The 20,209-nt window shown below is 38.1% G+C and overlaps 1 protein-coding gene across 1 annotated transcript in view; it reads left to right on the top strand.

Moving 5' to 3' along the window:
• The first annotated feature begins 545 nt into the window (after window positions 1–545).
• Thumpd3 (THUMP domain containing 3) overlaps window positions 546–20,209 on the top strand; it is a 22,728-nt gene continuing 3,064 nt past the window's right edge. The window contains exons 1-8 of the mRNA XM_023704524.1: window positions 546–610; window positions 3,803–3,836; window positions 7,321–7,794; window positions 10,491–10,621; window positions 13,478–13,547; window positions 16,693–16,808; window positions 18,804–18,914; window positions 20,127–20,206. Coding sequence (XP_023560292.1) covers window positions 3,822–3,836; window positions 7,321–7,794; window positions 10,491–10,621; window positions 13,478–13,547; window positions 16,693–16,808; window positions 18,804–18,914; window positions 20,127–20,206 — 997 coding nt within the window. The 5' untranslated portion in view covers window positions 546–610; window positions 3,803–3,821. The remainder of the gene's footprint in view (window positions 611–3,802; window positions 3,837–7,320; window positions 7,795–10,490; window positions 10,622–13,477; window positions 13,548–16,692; window positions 16,809–18,803; window positions 18,915–20,126; window positions 20,207–20,209) is intronic.

Genomic DNA, 20,209 nt, shown 5'->3' with positions numbered 1-20,209 from the left:
AATCATGCTCTCAGCTACTATCACTCTTAGCTCTTAGTGATTATACTATGTACCACAGAGAGCCATGAGGAAAGGAAAATATAATAAAGACCCACTTGATTGTCTTCATTTTCCTCTTCTTAAACCCATGTTGCCTGTATAACACTTAAGGCTTCTGACCTTCAGTGTGCCCTCACTTTCTCTAGAGAAAAGCACCTGCTGGGGAACTAAAAAGATGAAAGAAAAGATGAGAACTTTAAATATACAAAACATAGATAGTAGATGCTTTTACACCATTGTAAATAAATTTTATTTGTGTGTGTGTGTGTGTGGCCAGCTTAGCCCACCAGGGGGCGGGGCTGGCTGGCATGTGGTGCTGGGGGATTGAACCGCTTTCCCTGTGCTTTGCTAAGCTTGTTCTAAGTAGGTGCTTTAGACCACTGAGCCATCTCTCCAGCCCTGTAAATAAATGTTAAAATACTTAATATTGATAGCTTCTGTTACTCAGCAGCTTTTTCAGAAATCTGTTTCTAACATATTTCTTTCTTTACAGGTTCATTGTCTGAGATCAGTTGATAACCTATTTGTGGTTGTTCAGGAGTTCAGAGATTTCCAGTTCAAAAAAACAAAGGTGAGCTAACTCAGACAGGATAGCTGATCTTTAGCCATCTTCCCTAGAGAAGTTATTTCTCCTCAAAGTCTGCCTGTCGTTTTGTGTTACTGTTATAGTAGCAGTGCTGGGGATGGAACTCCAGAGCCTTAAATGTTGTAAGCACATTCTCCACTATTGAGTTACACTGCTAACTTATATCTTAAATTCTGATAGACTTTTATAGTAAAATTAGGGATTTGCTGACAGTCTATCCCAAATGTTGCTTTTAAAATTTAGTATTGGAAAGAATTAGATGTGTTGGTGTATACCTGTAATCCTAGTGCTTGGAAGGCTGAGGCAGATTTGCATCGAGTTCTAGGCCAGCTTGGGGTACACACTGAGTTCAAGACCAGCCTGAACAACATAGGAAGACCCTGCCTTAAAAAAAACGAGAGAAAAATAATTTTTTTTAAAAAAAATCAATATTGGAAAATAGATGTTTATAAAACTACCATTTGACTTCTTACAAAAGATGTAAAACTTAGATTAGCTTTGCTAATATGTAGATATGTTTCCAAATTAGAATTCTAGAATATGAACTAAACAAGTGATAGTTTGTGTAATTTACAGGTAATGCTTCATTACAATTCTGCTTTGACCCTTCTTCCCTAACTTCATTTTTATTTTTAAATATCTTTTATCTATTTATTTATTTGGTACAGGTTCTTGCTGTGCGGTTCAGACTCACAGTGACCCTCCTATCTCAGCCTCCCCAGTACTGGGATTATAGGCGTGCTCCACCATGCCTGCTTTGGGTGGCCAGCTTGGCATGGGGCCAGCACAGCATGCAGTACTGGGGATCGAACTCACAGGTCCTTGTGCTTGCCACACAGGCACTTTGACCGCCAAGCTATCTCCCTGGTCCCCTAACTTCATTTTTAATTTTTTTTTTTTAATTTGTGTGTGTGTGTGTATGTGTGTGTGTGTCCAGCTCAGCCCACCAGGGGGCGGGGCTGGCTGGCATGTGGTGCTGGGGATTGAACTGCGGTCCCTCTGCTTTGCTAAGCTTGTTCTAAGTAGGTGTTTTAGACCACTGAGCCATCTCACCAGCCCCCTAACTTCATTTTTAAAGTAAAGCCAGTCAGGCATAGTGGCGTACACCTGTAATTCCAGTACTCAGAAGGCTGAGCTAGGAAGATTGCTGTGAGTTTGAGACCAGCCTCAATGTGAGATGTTATCTTAAAGACAAAAGGAAAAAAGCCAAAATAATATTTAAATATCTTCAGTTGTTAGAGCAACAACTTGCTCCCTAGTGTGTTTTTAACATTTTAGTCCTAAATATTCAACTGCTGCTTTAAGTGGAAGATTGAAAATAGATTACAATAAAGCTTTAGGGGTTTTTTTTCCCTCAGTTCTTCTTAGGTTTATAGAGTCGAGTACATAAAACTTTTCTACCAACATTACTGCCCATCTTAGAAATCTTTCTCAAAACAATATGATAGGGGGCTGGTGAGATGGCTCAGTGGTCTGAAGCACCTACTTAGAACAAGCTGTAGCTAAAGCACAGGGACCATGGTTCAATCCCCCAGCACCACATGCCAGCCAGCCCCGCCCCCTGGTGGGCTGAGCTGGCCACACACACACACACATAAATAAATAAATAAAAAAATTTAAAAAAATATATATGATATACTGCCTAATCTCTAGTCTTTATTTCCAACAGCTTGACACATCCAAATCATTGTTCAAAAAAACAGTCAAAACTTCAGGGCATGGTGGTACACAGCTAATACCAGCTGTCTGGGTGAGGCCAGCCTGGGCAACTTAGACTCCATTGCAGAGTAAAGTTAAAAAGGGCTGTTGGAAGAGTGCTTGCGTATTAGCATGTCCAAGGCCTTTGTTCGGTTCAGTTCTCAGTACCATTAAATAAAAAGTCACAGTGACATGATCCTACAGCTTAGAAAAAATAAGACCAGACCTAAAAAGACTAATTACTGAAAATAGGTAAGAATTTTATTAGCTGTAAATGTAACTTTCAGCAGTAGTATTATAACCCTTTTGATGATAGCCATTGCCAACTGAATCATAACCTGTGAAACTTAGAGATAACAGGCAATTTTTTTTAACATTTTGGTTGCTAAACAATTTGAAATTTTAATACTGTATATGAATAAATATTAACAAATATTTAAAAGAACTTTCCATTTTAAATTGTTTAACATGCAGGCATTATTAATATATCCCTAAATTCTTGCATTTTTGCCATTCTAAAATTTGTGTTCTGGGCCATTTGGCTCCCTAGGAGTAAATTTGATCATGGCATGATTCTACTTGAGCTAGCTTTTCAGAGTTTCTTTGTAAGAAACTACAGAAAAGGTTCTTGGCTGAAGTCCCAGAAGAACAGTAAGACTTAAAATAATTTTGATTTGTGAAAAGTAACTTTCGGTGCCTGACCATGAAAAATTGTTAATCTCGTAATTTTGTGAATTAAAATTGCCACATGCCCTAGGTTTCAAAAAATGTTTTTTTTAAACATTTGCCTCTAGCCTTCATTTTGTTGAACATCAGGTTTTTTATTTATGGCTTGGTTTATTTTTCTTTTTATCTCTTAAAGAGTATAATGTTTGTCTTTTACCTTTGTATTTGGTTAATGAGTTGGGTGCAAAATTTGGAATTGCTTATCTTTTTCAAGAATATTGTAGTCAGTGTTCATTTTCTATCAGCTATTGTCATAGAAAACTGAAGTCATCCTATTTTTTCCCCTATTTTGTTGCTTTCTTGATATTTTTGCTTGATGAGCAAGTGATTTTTTTTTTTTTTTTATCTTTGAAATACAATCAGCTTGGTAAAATTTCTCATTGTTAATTCCTTCTCAGGACTTGTCAGCCCACTTACATGGAAAATTTACTTAACTTCTTTGACAAAGAATTTTAAAAATTATTTTTTATCTGTTTGGGGAAACTGGGTGTACATGTGTGGGATCTCTTTTTAACTTTTACTGTGTATGTGGGTGTGTGACTGAGGATTGAATCTAGGGCCACATCCGAGTGCTTTTTATATTTTTTATTTCTATTTTGATAACAGGGTCTCAATTTATTGCCAACTTGGCCAAGGCTAGACTTGAACTTAGAGTCCTCTGTCTCTGCTTTTCAGAGAGGAGGAATTACAGATGTGCACCACTTGGCTATTTTTTCATATTTACTATTTCTCTCTGATCCTTTTTCATTCCAGGAATCAAACTCAGGACCTCATGCTTGCCAGGCAGGTGCTGTGCCACTGAGCTAAATCCTTGACTGGCTCACTGATCCTTTTTAACTTTTTTGTTCCATTGTTACTTTGTTTTGCTCCACATTCTTTGCTGTGCTTTTGGAAGTGTCTTATGCATGCTGTTTTCATTGTTGTCTGCATTGATTTAATTTTTTAGTCCATATTTTGTTTGAACTTTACAGATTCCCTTTCTGCTTTTATATCTCCGTTTTGAGTTCATGTTTATGATATGCTTCTTCTTATTTTGGGGGTTTTGTTGTTGTTTTTCAAACTGTCTTGCTGTGTGGTTCAGGCTGGTCTTAATTTTCTATGTAGCCCCAGCTCAACTTATTACTCATCCTGCTTCACCCTTCTAAGTGCTGGGATATATATCAGGGATTGAACTCGGGACCTTGCGCTTGTTAGGCAAACACTTATGCCACTGAGCTAACTCGCCCTGGCCCTTTATTTTATTTCATTTTTATTTCTATTTTTTGTCTTTTTGAGACATTATGTAGCTCATTATGTAGCTCAGGCTGGCTTTGAACTTGCAATGATTTTCTTACCTCAGCCTCCTAAGAGCTGGAGTTACAGGTGGCGCCACCACACATGGCAACTCTATTGGTTTTTTTTTTTCATTTTATGTATTTGGTACAGGGTCTCATTACAAAGCTCAGACTCAGTGATCCTCCTGTCTTAGCTTCCGTATGTGTGTGCCACCACACCTGGTTTCAGTGGCTGGCTCTGGTGGCTGGCACAGTAGAGGGCCAGCATGGCACAGGGCCAGCACAGTATGCAGCACTGGGGATTGAACCCAGGTCCTTACACTTGCCAGGCAGGTGCTTAGACCACCAAGCTATTTCTCCAGCTAATGACACTTTCTTGCTTTCTTTTATCATTTGCGTGGTGTTCCAAGTAACGTTTATTTGCTACTTGCATTTTTAAAAGTTTTTTTTATTTTTTTCTGGTACCAGGGATTGAACTCAGGATCTTGTGTTTGCCAGGCAAGCACTTACTCTACTGAGCTATCTCCCTCACCCTGCATTTTATTTTCTTTGAGATCTTCTCACTAGCATCAGTCCTCCTGCTTCAGCCTCCTGAGTGGTAGGATTCTAGGCGTGTGCCCCCACACCCATCTTTGCTACGTGCTTTGTAGAGGTGCTTTATCCTTTGTTTCAGATATGCAGGTCTTTCCCCTTTTTATTTCATTCTGCACTTCTGTTTGACCTTTAATTCACTTGAAAATTCTTATTGTAGTTCCAGGTTACAAGTACTCTTATCAAGAGTTGGCATTTTTCTTGTATTTTTCTTTCCAAACAGCTTTGAAGAAGGAAGGAAGGAAGAAAAGGAAGGAGGGAAGGACAGGCAGGCAGGCCGGCCAGTGTTCTACTGTTTCAAACAACTTCTCCACAGGCCCTTTATAGGAAAGCTGTTTGTAAATTGGAGTAAAATTTGCTAACCCAGAAGCTTGATGCTATTTTAGCAGGATTCAGCACTAGCAAAACCTCCACTCCCATTGCCAAGTCTCAGTAGCATCAGTCACCACTGAGTTCTTTATGCTTCATTATTTAGTAATACCAGTCAGTACCAGTGCTATGTGTAGTAGAACTCTGCTGGAAATGTCCTATATGTACTTATCCAGCATACTGACCAAAAGGTGGGAGTGGGTAAAATACGACTAAAGTGACAGAGGAACTGTTTAATTTTCTATAATTTTAAGTAATTTAAATCTAAAAAATAGCATGTATGTAGTGGTTGCTCTGTTGTTTTATACTTCCTTTTTTTTTTTTTTTTTTTTTTTTTTTTTTTTTTTTACATTTTTTAGATGATGTATTTGGTACATGGTCTAACTACTCAAGCCCAGCACTGGGATTATAGGCGTGCATCACTACACACTAGTCCCTACGCTTGCTTAAGCAGGCGCTTAGTCCACTGAGCTATCTCACCAGCCCTATGCTTCACATGTTAATGTTCAATCACATATTATCTAGCAGCTTTTTATTGACCATTTTTTTTGACCACATGCCAGTATTGTTCTAGGTGTGTGGTTCACAGCAGAGGTCATGCACCTATGTTCTGGGAAGAGCCTTGATGGTGAGCAGTACATAAACTTAGTAACCTTGGATAGTGCTAAACACAGCAAAAGATCAAATAGGAAATTGACTTGAAAGAACATTCAGTAAAGCTGGCTTCTTGGAAGATGTGCTATTAAGTAGTGAGGAAAAGGTCTGCAGGGCAGAATGGAAAGTAAGTACCTTTGGAGCAGAAGTAAAGGAGAAATGGAAAAACTGGCCCTGAAAATATGTAAGAGAAGAGGAGTCAGACTGGTGCTTTGGGAAGTTATTCAAGGGCTTTTAGCAAGAGAGGGGCATCACATAATTTTTACTCATAGAGGACTACAAGAATCAATAGAGATATTTTTAACTGCTAAAGATTTTTACCTTTACAGATGTTTTCTTTTTCACTCTTTTTTTTTTTTTTTTTTTTTTTTTTAATTTTTTTTTTTTTTTGGTGGAACTGGAGAAGAGTCATCCTGCCTTTTTTTTTTCCGGAAGCAGGTATTGAACTCAGGCCCTTGTGCTTGCCAGGGAAGTGCTTATTCCACTGAGCCATCTCCCCAGCCCCTGATGTTTTCTTTTTGAAGTAGTTAATATGTAACATGACATACTATTACTCCCTTATATCAAGCAGTGGGATAGAAGGGAGAAAGAGAAATTAAACAGGATTTTCACAACAGTAAGTTTTAAGTTGCCCTCCTTTCTTTTCCCTTTTATTCACCTACATCCCGTTTTTGGAAGTAATGTCTCATGGTTTAAATTTTAATTTAAGCTGGACATGCAGGTATATGCTTTATAATCACAACACTAGGAAAAAAAAAAAAAAATGAACACTCTAGGAGGCCAAGACCGAAAGATCAGAAGTTCAAGAGTAGCCCAAGCAATCTAGCAAGACCCTCTCTCAAAATACAAAAATAGTTGGGAGATATACCTCTGTGCAAAGGCCCTGGGTTTAATGGTCAATACTGAAGAAAAAAAAAAAAAAGGGAAAAATTATTTATAGTTTTCTATTATAAGTTTTATTGTATTTATATTTTTATGACAGGGTTTCACCTTGTAGCCCCAGCTGGTCTTGAACTCAAAGCAGCCCTCCTGCTCAGCCTCCTCAGTGCAAGTGCTGGCATCACAAGCATGTGTATCTTGCCTAGCTCTTATATTACTGTTTATTGGTTTAATGTATGTATCTTAATTTATCATTGAAACCTTAACTTTGTTAACTAAAGGTATTTTTTTTCTTTCCCACGTTCAAAAAAAATGACAGTAAGCAAAGTAGTAGTATTTGTTACTGGGGAATGGTGGCACCTAGCTGTCCAAACTCAGGACGCAAGTGACTGAAGGGAAGAGAATTGCTGCAAGTTTGGGGTCAGCCTGAACTACATAGTGAGACTGTCTGAAAAAAAGAAAAGAAAGTAGTGAGGAATGGATGGGTTTCTTTTTTTTTTGTAGGAAGAAGCTCTGAAAGATTTTGAAGACTTGGCTGGAAAACTCCCGTGGTCAGATCCTTTAAAAGTATGGGAAGTTAACACTTGTTTCAAGAAGAAGAAAACAAAGCACAAAAAGATGAGTGTGAATTCAAACAAAAAGAAAATAGTAAATGGACAAGGAGACAAATTAGATGAGAGAGATGATGGAGGATTTGTCAACAGTGCTTTAGATTCGCGTATCCTTGACTATTACGAGAATCCAGCCATCAAGGAGGAGATATCAACATTAGTAGGTGATGACCTAGCATCTTCCAAAACTGAGACTGATGAACATTCCAAAGAAGAAACTGAGCCTCAGGTGTTAAAGTTCAGAGTTACATGCAATAGGGCAGGAGAGAAACATTGCTTTACCTCAAATGAGGCTGCAAGAGATTTTGGGGGTGCTGTTCAAGATCATTTCAAGTGGAAGGCTGACATGACTAATTTTGATGTGGAGGTAAGTGCATGCTTTGACTGATGGTTGGAAAGGCTGTCATAGATAGGGAGAATTTTTTCAGACTAAGATAGCATCTGGGACAATTAAACTGGGATAGTAGCGCTAGTAGGATGTGATGGGATAAAGAACATTGGGTGTGGAGACTGACAGATGTGAATACAACTTTATGTAACAGTGGACGTGATATTCTCTTGGCCTCTTTCAAGTGGAACCAGTAGTAATATGTACATATCTTTAGGATTATACTGAAGGTAAGTAAGAGTACTTTATTCTAAGCTTTTTTTTTATTTTGAGAAAGGCTGCTGCTATTCAGTTCAGGAGGGTGGTCTTGAACCTCCTGTGTACCCAAGGCTGGATTCAAACTTGAGGTGATTCTCATGCCTCAGCCTTTGGAGTGCTGGACTACAGGTGTCTTGCCACCACACCCAGCTTCAGCCCTTTTTCTTTTCTTTTTTTTTTAATTTTGAGACAGGGTTTTGGAAAGCTGACAAGTTACCCAAACTGAGCTCTAACTTTCTATCCTTGTGCTCCTCCTCCTGGAATACTGAGGTTACAGGCATGTGCCACCACATTTAGCAAAGTAAAACATTTAAAGTACATACTTGTTGCAAGACTATGGCGTATGCTGAGCGCTTAGTAGATGGGAGCTGCTAAGATACAAGTTTTCTAATTTATAAACTAGTAGTTTTTCTTGTATATTATGTATACTTGCAGATTATAAAATTCAACCAGAATTAAAACAATTTGTGTATCTTGTTTATAGATTTGGTACTAAAAAAAGTGGATTTTTAAAAGCTCAACATCAGCCATTTACTTTTAGCATGCTTACAGTCTTGCTCACTCACTGCCCAGGTGACTGATTGTAGTAGTAACCTGAGTCATTAAGCCTGAGTATTCAAAGGGCATCTGGCAACTCCCATTGTTACCAAGAAGTCAATTTCTCTTGCTTGTAGTACACTTCAATTTGGGGCAATATTCAGTCTGTGTTTTTGTAATTTTATTTTTTTGCATTTGATACAGGGTCTCACTACACAGCTTGGACTCATAGTGATCCTCCTGTTTTCAGCCCAGTGCTGGGCTTACAGGCGTGCACCACCATATCCAGTGGCAGGGCTGGGGCTGGCGTGGCATGTGGTGGCCAGGGATCGAACCCTAATCCCTGTGCTTGCCTAAGCAGGTGCTTAGTCTGCTGAGGTGTCTCGTTGGCCCAGTAACTTTTATTTTGGCATGTCAGATCAAATGAACAATTCTCATTTTTTTTTCTATCTCATACAGCTGTCGTAAAAATGAGTGGGCACTAACTAGAAAAGTGTTTTTTGTTTTTTGTTTTTTGGTTTTTTTTTGTGGGTACCAGGAGTCAAACTCAGGACCTTGAGCTTGCCAAACAGGCACTGTGTGACTGAGTTATATATCACCAGCCCAACTAACTAGAAAACTGATAGCAAGGTAGCTCAGAGGTCATACTGAGCCATGCTGCCTGCCTTTAAATCCCAACTTAAACACTTGCTCTGTGACTGGGCAAGTAAGTTATGCTTGTGGCTCAGTTGCTTTATCTATACAGGAAGCCTTGTTACCTAGCTCAAGAGCTGATGACTAGGAAGTGGGGTCATGAGTACAATGTGTAGAACAGTGCCTTGCATCGAGGAATGTCACAGTTAAATTTACTATTGATAAGATCAAGCATAAAGTCCTGAGTTCAATTCCTGGTACCGCAAAAAAAAAAAAAAAAAAAAAAAAAAACCCGATGAAATGTTAGGTAGGAGATGGTATAACATTTTTCTTTCAGTAAACTATAATCAAAAAACACAGGTATGGTGCCGGCCAGATAGCTTAGCAGACTAAAGTGCCTGCTTAGTCAGTGCAGCAGTTGGGGTTCGATCCCCTGCCTGTGATGGTGGCCCCACCCCCGAGGCATGCTGAGACAGCAGTTGAGACTGGGTGTGGTGGTGTGCACCTATAATCCCAGCTCTTGGGAGGCTGAAAACAGTCAGATCATTACAAGTCCGATCTTCGTAGCGAGGCCCTTGTAGACCCTGTACTAAACACACACAAAGAAAACAGAAACACAGGTAAGTTTCAAGTAGGTCTAGTTTAAAAAAAACAGAAGTATGAAAACAATAGATAAGGCAAATGTGGTAGTATTGTTGCTTAATGTGATTGAAATATGTAATTAGGAATTCAGTATGCCAGTTGTCTTGTAGCACTTCTGTATGTTTAAATATTTTTCTAAACAGCCATAAACCTTCAAATATGCTTGCATTATAAAATTGGGAGGAAAATCAAGTTGTAAGCCAAAATGCCATGTATTTTATGAAAAAATAACATAGACTTCAAACAAAAAAATAGTATACACCATTTTTTTTTATTTGAAGTTTAAGAAAATGACATGACTAGATTATAGTGGTAGCAGTCAGGTTAATGGTTAACCTGTAGTGAATATTGAGCAGAAAGGAGACAAAGGGAGCCTCAGGATGCTGGAAATCCTCTGTCTGCTGGAAGTCTTTTATTATCACTGTTTGAGGAGTAGTTACATAATTTTACATTAAGAATTCATACACTTAAGATTTATGTGCCTATGTGACAAGTATACCTCAGCCAACAAATCTTACTTATAAAGCTTCAATTAAAAATCTTAGTAATAATTTCAGCGTGAAAACTCCTGAGACTGTTTTCTTTTGTCTTGTTTAATCTTATAGGTTCTCTTGAATATCCATGATAATGAAATGGTTGTGGGCATTGCACTGACTGAGGAGAGTCTCCACCGTAGAAATATTACACATTTTGGACCTACGACTCTTAGATCAACTCTTGCTTATGGGATGCTTAGGTGAATGGATATTTTGCTCTCTAAAGTTGCACCTTGCTTTGAATTTTCCCTTCCAAACACAGTTTTTTTTTTTTTTTTTTATCTCTTTGCTATACTGTATTGGAATTGAGTGGATTAAAAAGCAAGATTTTTTTTCCTATGATGTTATCAATATGTACATTGAAATTGTACTAACAAACTTAATTTTAAAAACCCAATTTTTAAACAGTATTCTAATAGGGTTATTTCTAATTGAATGATTCCTTGTGGTTCTGAAAATATGTAATCAGTTTCTTAGTTTATTTGATTTTAGAATGAGAACGATAGTTTTATAGACTTCTAGAATGGAGCAGCCACATTCCTGGGTAGGAAGGATAGATTGTTTATTGGGACAGAGGAGATTTTGCTGTGCTTCATTTCTGTAAAGTGATGCAGGTGAAAGCAGATGTTTTGAAAATGAGTATACTATATAAATTAGCATAGAACCTTTCACTCATATTTTTAAGTGTTTCAGCAGCCTAGGGTTCATTCTGGAAATCATCTACTCTTCAGAGTATAAGACCTAGCTTTCTTCTGCCCTTCCCCCTTTTTTTGAGGGCGGCTTTCTGCCACTTGGGCAAGTGTATCTTCTCAGGCTTCTAATTCTGCCTTTGCAAAATGGAGTTTGGTATGGGACTCAGAAAAGGATTATTAGTAAGAATTAAATGCAGAAATACGTGCAAAATAACTTTTATGCAATGCCTGGTATATTGTGGTGATTAAGTGATTGTATTTTCTCTCCTTCCAATCTTTGATTTCTCTTTTGTCCTCATCTGTGGAGTCATAGTTCAAGACAGTTGGGCCATATTCAATGCAAGTAATGAAGAACTGGGCTCATAAGGAGCTCCAGGTCTTCATTCAGATGTTTATTTTCTACCACAGGAGTTAACAGAAATCAGGGATACAGAGAGATTTATTTTGGGTGCTAATATTAGTAACCTAATTTGTTTAGGATTAAAAAAGTGATGATTATGCGTGGGTAGGCTGGGCAATAAATGAGAAGTCTTGTAGAATCCCCCATGTTTCAAGAAGAGCTGAAACCAGGTCTTGGAAAACCACCAGAAACATAGGCAGCTTACTCTTTTTTCTGAGAACTTCTGGTTTCTTAACCTTTGTTCATCTGTGTACATGGCTGTCCTCAACTAAATTTACATATTTCCAGTTTTGAACAGTCAGCTTGTACTTCCTAGGACTTGTCTCTCTTTATTCCAAATTTCATAAAGAGGATTTGTGTGCCATAGTTTTGATCAGATGTCTGCCTTGCTGCTCTTAACAGCCATGGCTGGGAATAGAGGGTTGCTTATTACAAGGCTGTTGCCTAGTAGTCTGTTGTCATATGTTGAGGAGTGAGAACAAGGAAATTTAGCTGCGTCCAAGAATCTGTCTTGAGAGGGAGATAAATAATTACTATGCATGTGCTAGGTACTTTAATGCAGTATGAACAGATTAGGACAAGAGAAAGAAAAACTGATGACCTCAGAATGGGATGCTTCACTGAAAAGGTGACGCGTAAGCCATCAGTTGTTATCTTGACTCTGTCCTACTAGAGTTTTGTATCCTTGGTCAGAAAATATTTCACTTTAATCTGCAAAATAATAGTAGAAACTTAGAATCTTTAAAGAATATTTAATGAGTGCATAAATTCATGCCTTTCAAATACTAAATGCCCAAAGTAAAAGGTTTTTTTTAAAATTCTTTTTGAGATGGTTTCACTGTGTAATTCAGATTAGTCTTGAACTCACTTTGTAGCCCAGGCTGGCCTCAAACTCACAGCGATACTCCTGACGTAGCCGCCAGAATTCTGGGATTGTAGGTGTGTGCCACCACACCTGACCTAATAAAGAACTATTTTATATTGAGGTTATCTTTAAATATTAAGCCATATTTGGTGACACACACCTATAATCCTAGCATTAGGGAGGTGGAAGCACAAGTGCCTGACCTGTGCAGTGAGTTCGACTAGTCTAAGACTGGGTGTGGCAGCCCATGCCTATAGTCCCAGTACTGGGGAGGCTGAAAACAGGAGGATCACTACAAGTCCGAACTGTGTAATGAGACACTGTACTAAATATGTTAAAAAAAAAGGGGGGGGGGTGGTCAGATAGCTGAATGGATTAAACTGCCTGCTTAGGCAGGCACAGGGACCAGGGTTCAATTCCCAGTGTGCAGTGCTGTCCCCCCCCCCCCCCGCCCCCAGGCACGCTGAGAGGAGATTGAGACTGGGTATGGTGGCACATGCCTGTAATCCTAGTGCTTGGGAGGCTGAAAACAGGAGGGTCACTGTGAGTCTTATCTGTGTAGTGAGACCTTGTACTAAAAAAACAAAAACAAAAAAAAAAAAAACTAGCCTGTACTTCAAAGTTGAAATCATGTCTGAAAAAAATATTAAAGGAACATTGAATGTCAAATTGCCAGTGAACTTATTTTGGTATATATTTTACATGAGACATGTTTGAGTTTTTTAATTTTCTCATGAAGGTTTATATAAAAATCAACATTTTAAAAATAAAAATGTTTCTGTATGTGCTGTAAATGCTAGCACGTGGATGTACATGCATATTTTCAAAGGTCTGGTAGTAAAATGAGGTTTCAGATAACAAGACTTTGGCATATATATATATATATATAAACATGTATAGTTTTTTTCAAGTGCTAGGTCAGAGTCAACATGTAATTACAAATTTATTTTTAAGATAACTATAGACAGGTGTTCTTTCATGCTAATTTTTTTATGCTGATTTGGTAGATCCCTGAATTTACAGATTTAGGATTCAGCATTGTGCAACCCTTAATTTTTGGTTGAAATATATATTGACTATTCTTTGTTTTCTTTTCCAGGCTCTGTGCACCTCAGCCTAATGATATAATAGTTGATCCAATGTGTGGAACAGGGGCAATACCAATAGAGGTAATACCTTTCCTTTAATTTTTGTTTTATTTGTGTTTTTGAAATAGGACCTGGTGGTATAGTTTAGGCTGGCCTTGAACTCAGGCAATCTTATAATCAGGTGCTAGGATTATGTGCTTGTGCCACCACATTTGGCTTCCATTAGTGTTTTAAATAACCCTTTAGATACAGTCACGCTGATTTAGACCTAATGGACACATTAAACAGGGAAACCATCAAGGTTAAGTCAGCAGACCCAAAAGTTTTAAAAGAATTACAATAGTAAAGTTAGTAATTTAGGGGCTGGGGAGATAGCTTGGCAGTCTAAGTGCCTGCTGGCAAGCACAAGGACAGGTTCAATCCCCAGTACCACTTGCTGTGTAGGCCCTGGAACCCAGGTGCACCGTGCTGGCCACAGAAACCGGGCATGATGACGCATGCCTATAATCCCAGCACTGGGGAGGCTGAGACAAGAGGATTACTACAAGTCTGAGCTTTGTAGTGAAACCCTGTACCAAACACACAAATAAATAAAGGATTTTTTAAAATTACTTTAAAAAAGTAATTTGGTGCATAGACTATAACCACTTATTTCAAATGGCCAAGAGTGATAGGACTAGATAGTGATTATTCATCTGATTAAGAGGAAGGTGAACCTGACTTGGTGGCATACACCTTTAATCTCAGCACACAGGAGGCTGAGGCAGAATTGTTGCAAGTTAGAGACCACTTTTGGCTACAGAGTGAGCTCAAGGCCACCCTGAACTGCATAGGAAGGCTCTGTTTCAAAAAGAAAAAAAAAGGAACATGAAGATTACAAACTGGTGAATTTTTTTTGGTATTAACTAAGCCAGAAAATTGAATAGAAAAAGCTAATTGAAGGCAGAAGCATAAACTGAAGGAAGATGGGTTTGTGGTTTTTTTTTTAATCTTTGTATAAAAAGAATAGTTTTTAATGAATTTGGGTTCCTATGGGGAGGAAGTATATTTAAAGGGGAAGAATTACTGAAGTTATAGTCAGTGGCAGAGTACTTCTCTACCTTGTGCAAGGCTTTGCAACAATCTCCAACACTATAAAAAGTGTTTTTTCGATTTTTTAAGAAGTTGGTAAGGCTGAATACCAAATGCTATTCAGCAGTGTTCAAGATTACTGTGACATTGAAAGGACTCATAAAACCTGCATAAAGTAAAGCAAGAAATGAGAAGGTACTTACTAAGTAGAGAACATTAAGCAGTAGAGTTTTATTGAATCAGTGTGCATACATATAGAAATTACTAGAAGAGGGAACTCAGTAAAATCATGTAAGTTTAGGTGAAACATAAGTTCTTCAGTATGGCATACAAAAAAACAGTGGAAAAAAGCCACAAGAGATCCCATGGGATCTTTTTTTAAAAAAAAAAATTATTTATTGGACACAGGGTCTCGCTCTGCAGTTCAGATTCATAGTGATCCTCCTCTCTCAGCCTCCTCAGTGCTAGGATTACAGGTGTGTGTGGCCAGCACAGCATGTAGTACCAGGGATCTAACTGGTCCTGACACTTGCCAGGCAGGTGCTTAGACCACTGAGCTGTCTCTAGCCCGATTCCACAGGTTCTGTATGTAGGCAGAAACTGGATGAATGAGTAAGTCCATTCATATCAATGAAATGTCATTTTACTATAAGACCTTTGAAAATAGTGAAGTGTATACATGTGCTAACATTCACCTCACATACACATTTTTAAAGTGTTGATTTTTTTCGGAGGGGGGTTTGGAACTGGGGATTAAACTCAGGCTCTTGCACTTGCCAGGGAAGCACTTATTCCACTGAGCCATCTCCCCGTCCCCTAAAGTATTGATTTTTATATAAACCTTTATGAAAACATTAAAAAACTCTTTAACATGTCTCAAGTAAAATATGTACCAAGCAATCCAAGGCAAAAAAAAAAAAAAAAAAAATCCAGAGTGTAATTAGAAAATAACACCTGTGATCTGAAAGTTAAGGAACCATAATTTATGTGGGTGTTACAGTCTACTAGTGACAGAAGTCAGTGTACCTGCAGAGACCTGTATGGAGAAAACCCAGTTGTATTCAAAGGTAACTGTGGAATAAAGCAGTGCTCTTCTCTAACACCAAACTATGATATGTCTATCAAACATCAGGTAAAATCACTGAATGTGAAAAAATAAACAACAGAGCTAGAGAACAGAATAAAAAAAGATACCTGTTAGTTGTTTTTTTGAGACAGAATCTTGCTATGTAATTCAGTTTGGCCTTGAACACACTATGTAACTCAGGTTGGCCTTGAACTCATGGTGATCCTCCTGCTTCATCTCCTCATCATGCCTGGCTGGTTGATTTTTTTTTTTTTTTTTAAATCATGTTTAGTCAGGGACTGTTACACCTTTTGTATGTTGAGTTAGATATTGTTGAGTCTGAGATGAATAAAATACAAGAGTTGTTCAGAAGTTCCTAGGTTAGTTGGGAGGCAGGAATGTATGAACATAATTAAAACTGAAGCAAATACAGTGACAGAAGTGTGTATAGAATACTTTTAATAGGCAGATGAAAGGCAGCTTGGAGAGTTGAGGTTGACATTACAGAGGGTATGATGGTTGAGCTATGTATTAATCACCTTTCAGATACTTGAGCACAATACTCAACACCCACAACTTTAGCTTATGATTGCAGAGGTTTCAGTCCATGGTTGGTTGGTTCCATTGGTGTGGATCTGAGGTGAAATAGAACATCATGGTGGAAGAGAATGATGTAGCAAAGCTGCTTATTTTACGGCAGCCAGGAAGTAGAGTTCAGGAAGACATCAGATATCAGATAGGAGGGCCAGATAGAGTCCCCAGTTACAGCCCCTTGATACACTTCAGCTAGACCCTACGTTTGAGCAGCCCACTAAACTATGCTTTTACAGTCCAGCACCTTTCTAGGAATTTGTTAATCCAGTAAATTGACAGTAAGGCTGGGTTTTGAAAGATAGGCAGGAATTCAGCAAGCAGAGATGGCTTTTCCAACTAGGACAGTGGCAAACTTGGCAACAATATATTGTTTTGCCACTTGTGATCAGAACACTGGATTGATTGCCTTCCTGAGAATTGATTGAAGCAGCATTCCCCTTAACAATTTTTTGCAGCCTGTTATTTGTATTTCTGATATATCATCTTGTCTTTTAGGGGGCCACTGAATGGTCTAACTGTTACCATATTGCTGGTGATAATAGTCCACTGGCTGTAAAAAGAACAGCAAATAATATCTCATCTTTATTGACCAAGAATCAAGTTCAAGAAGGGTAAAATTTTAAATCTTTTTTATCTTATTTTAGACTTAGGGAATCACTTTTCATGTTGATTCTGAGTTAATCTCAGTGCACTCTGCTATTATAGCTAAGATGAGTAAGTGTAAGACTCCATTTAAATGTTAAATTTATTGAAGATAATTTGTATTTTTTAAATATTTAATTTCCTCGTGCTATGGTGTTTTTTTTTTTCCATTTTTTTTGGTACTGAGGAATTGAACCCAGAACCTTTGTACTGAGCTCCATCCCAAAGTGTATTGTTGTTGTTAAAGTCTCACTCTATAGTTCAGGCTGGCCTTGAACTCATTTTCTAGCCTAGGATGGACTCAGACTCAACAGTGGTCCTCCTGCCTCAGCCTGCTGTGTGCTGGGATTACAAGTGTGCACCACAATAGCCAGCATCTGCAGATATAGGAAGGACATGCCCTCCCAAAATGCTAAGATTGCTGTTGTGTCATAGTGCCTGGCTATCCCTTTCTTCTAGGAACAGTAATACTCCGTGTACCTTCCACAGATTTATTCTTATTCTCTCATTTGGGCTTATAAAGAAGAAAAATTTTTGTTTCACATGATGATCAAATTTAGCTGTTTGACCAGGCATGGTAGCACATGCTGTATTCCCAGCACTCAAGAGTCTGAGGCAAGAGGATTGCCATGAGTTGGAGGCCAGCCTGAAGTACAGAGTAAGACCCTTTCTCACAAAGCAAAAGGGAAAAAAAGTATTTCAAGCCCTCCCCCAACAAAGTACACATACTTCAGTCCTTTCTTCCCCAGCCAGAGTATGTAAGTCTTAAATCATTCTCTCCCATGCAGTTAAGGAACTTAATATTCATTTTTCATAAAACTGTAAAACCCCAGATCAAAGTGAAAGACTGGTTGGTTCCTGGGAAAGGCCTTCTTTCTAAACTATAGGCCTTTGATATAGTTTGGAAATCCATCAGCATCTCGGTACATGTGTTTTCTGTCTTTTTGGTACTGTAGCTCTAGCCTACTATAAATTCTATTTGAGGACACCTGTGTCAGCCTCTTTTTGCAAGTCTTTGGGGACAACTGTACACTAAATATTGTAGCTTAGTGTATGGTTTTTTATCAGAGCCCACATCTCTGGTCGCCTATGTAGCTGTCCTTTATTCTTTTCTGGATTTTTTAATTTAAATTTTTTTTTTTTTTTATATAGGTTCCCAAACTCAACAGCAATTCTTGTGTCTCAGTCTCCTGAGTGCTGAGATTACAGGCATATGCTATTATGCCTAGCATCCTTTATTTAGAAAGCTGCAGGAGTAGGGAGTAGTCAACAGATTTGTTAAGATATACAGATGTACCACATATTGACTATATAGCACAGGAAGTCATTTGAATTACAGGTGACCTTAGGAGATGCAGAGACAACCACCTTTATAATACTGTGAGGCTTATGTTTGCAAATCAGTTGTTTTTTAGAAAAAATGTTTTAAGTATTCGTGTTATTCATACTTGATGTATGTTATCCTGTTTTATGTCTATTTCATTGGCCGTATCTTTACCTTCGCTGATTTTTTTCCTTTGAAACACTGTGAATTTCTCTTGCAGGCATGATTTCTCTCAATTTGTTTTCCTTAACTGTATGTGAAACAGATGTCAACATTATTTTTTTAGACTGGGTCTCAGCTATGCCTAGGCTGGTCTCAAACTCATGGCAGTCCTCTTGCCTCAGCCTCCTGAGTGCTGGGCATACAGTTGTGTACCACCATGCTGCATGTGAACATCTTTTGAAAATCATCCTTAACCATTCTTTAAGTTTATATGTTGCTTTCCCGTTTCACTCATTGTACTAGTTTTATTTAATGAATATAAAGTGTCTTCCTACATGTCACTTTTAAGATTGTGATCAGTTGATGTTCTGTGAGTCATAGCATTATACTTTACCATAGCAGTCTCTTATGAACAAATTTGTTTTTTAAAACTTCATATTTCAGAATATGTTGAAGCACCTTTCCCTTGTCCCTGCAGCAAACTTTGTTGGGGTATGCCCATTGATGCTGTTCAGTGGGATAGCTGCAATCTTCCACTGAGAACTGGCTCTGTGGATATCATTGTAACAGATATGCCATTTGGAAAAAGGTATGCTGTTTTTTTTTAAAGGACGTTTACTTAACTGTGCTTCTGGTACTTATTTTCTAAATACTGTTTTTAAAAAAATGATTAATGTTTTCTTTTTCAAAAAATATCATTGTATGTAAAAAAACCTTCAGTTCATAGAAAAAAATCTTCAGTTCCTTTTAACAGACTTTGCGGAACGATTGTAGGTTTTTGGTTTTGATTTTTTTTTTTTTTTTTTTTTTTTTTTTGGTGGAACCAGGCATTGAACTCAGGCCCTTGCACTTGCCAGGGAAGTGCTTATTCCACTGAGCCATCTTCCTGGCCCCAAGATTATGTAGGTTTACAAGGTTTTTTGTTTTGTTTTGTTTTGCGGAACTGGGGATTGAACTCGGGCCCTTGCGCTTGCCAGGCAAGTGCTTATTCTACTGAGCTATCTTCCCGGCCCCCTTGATTTGTTTTTTGACTTAGGCAACAGGCTCTTGCTCGGTAGTCCATCAGGCTAGTCTTGAACTCATTTGTAGCCTAGGCTAGCCTCGATCGAACTCATGGTAATTCTCCTACCTCAGTTTTCCAAGTGCTGGGATTACAAGTATGTGCTACCATGCCCGGCTGAACTTTTTTTTTTTTCTTTCCCCTGAACAGGTTTTGGTTTTTTATGTCTTTCTATGAAGTTCATGCTGGCCTTGAACTCACTTTGTAACCTAGGTTGGCCTCAGTTTTCCTGTCTCAGCTTCCTGGTGCTATCTCCATTACTAGCTTTTTCTGAACCATTTTAAGTCATAATAGACTCCTCTGTTTTGTTTCTTCTGAGAATTCAAGGCTACATTTTGATTTCAACAATCACAAGAGGAAGGTTCCTTCTGTAATTCACTTCCTAGCCTATTGCTCAATTATATATATAATCATAGTTCAAATACAAACAGTGAGGAAGACTTGATTCTGATTCTCAGGATAAGTTGTTTTTTAAGCATTGGTTTGGTTTAGTTTGATTATACGCATTAATTAATACAAGGTATAGTTAAAAATTTTCTCTGACATAAAATTCTGAAGAATTTATTTTCATAGCTTATTTCACTCATACAGTGGCCAAGCTCTAGCTGTTTTTTTGTGCCTTGGGATACATGAATGTTTGTTCTCATTTAGTATAGTCCTGAATGTTTATCTTTTTTTTTCTTCCTAGATGTTTATCCTTTGCTACAGTCAGTAGTTGACTCATCAGACTTTATTTTATAGGATGGGCTCCAAAAAGAGAAACTGGAATCTTTATCCAGCTTGCCTGCAGGAGATGAGCCGTGTCTGTAGACCTGGGACAGGCC

This window comes from Octodon degus, unplaced genomic scaffold (genome assembly GCF_000260255.1).
Source record: "Octodon degus isolate 3935 unplaced genomic scaffold, OctDeg1.0 scaffold00008, whole genome shotgun sequence".
NCBI lineage: Eukaryota > Metazoa > Chordata > Mammalia > Rodentia > Octodontidae > Octodon > Octodon degus.
The sequence above is the reverse complement of the archived record's forward strand: the minus strand, read 5'-3'. Positions and strand labels throughout refer to the sequence as shown.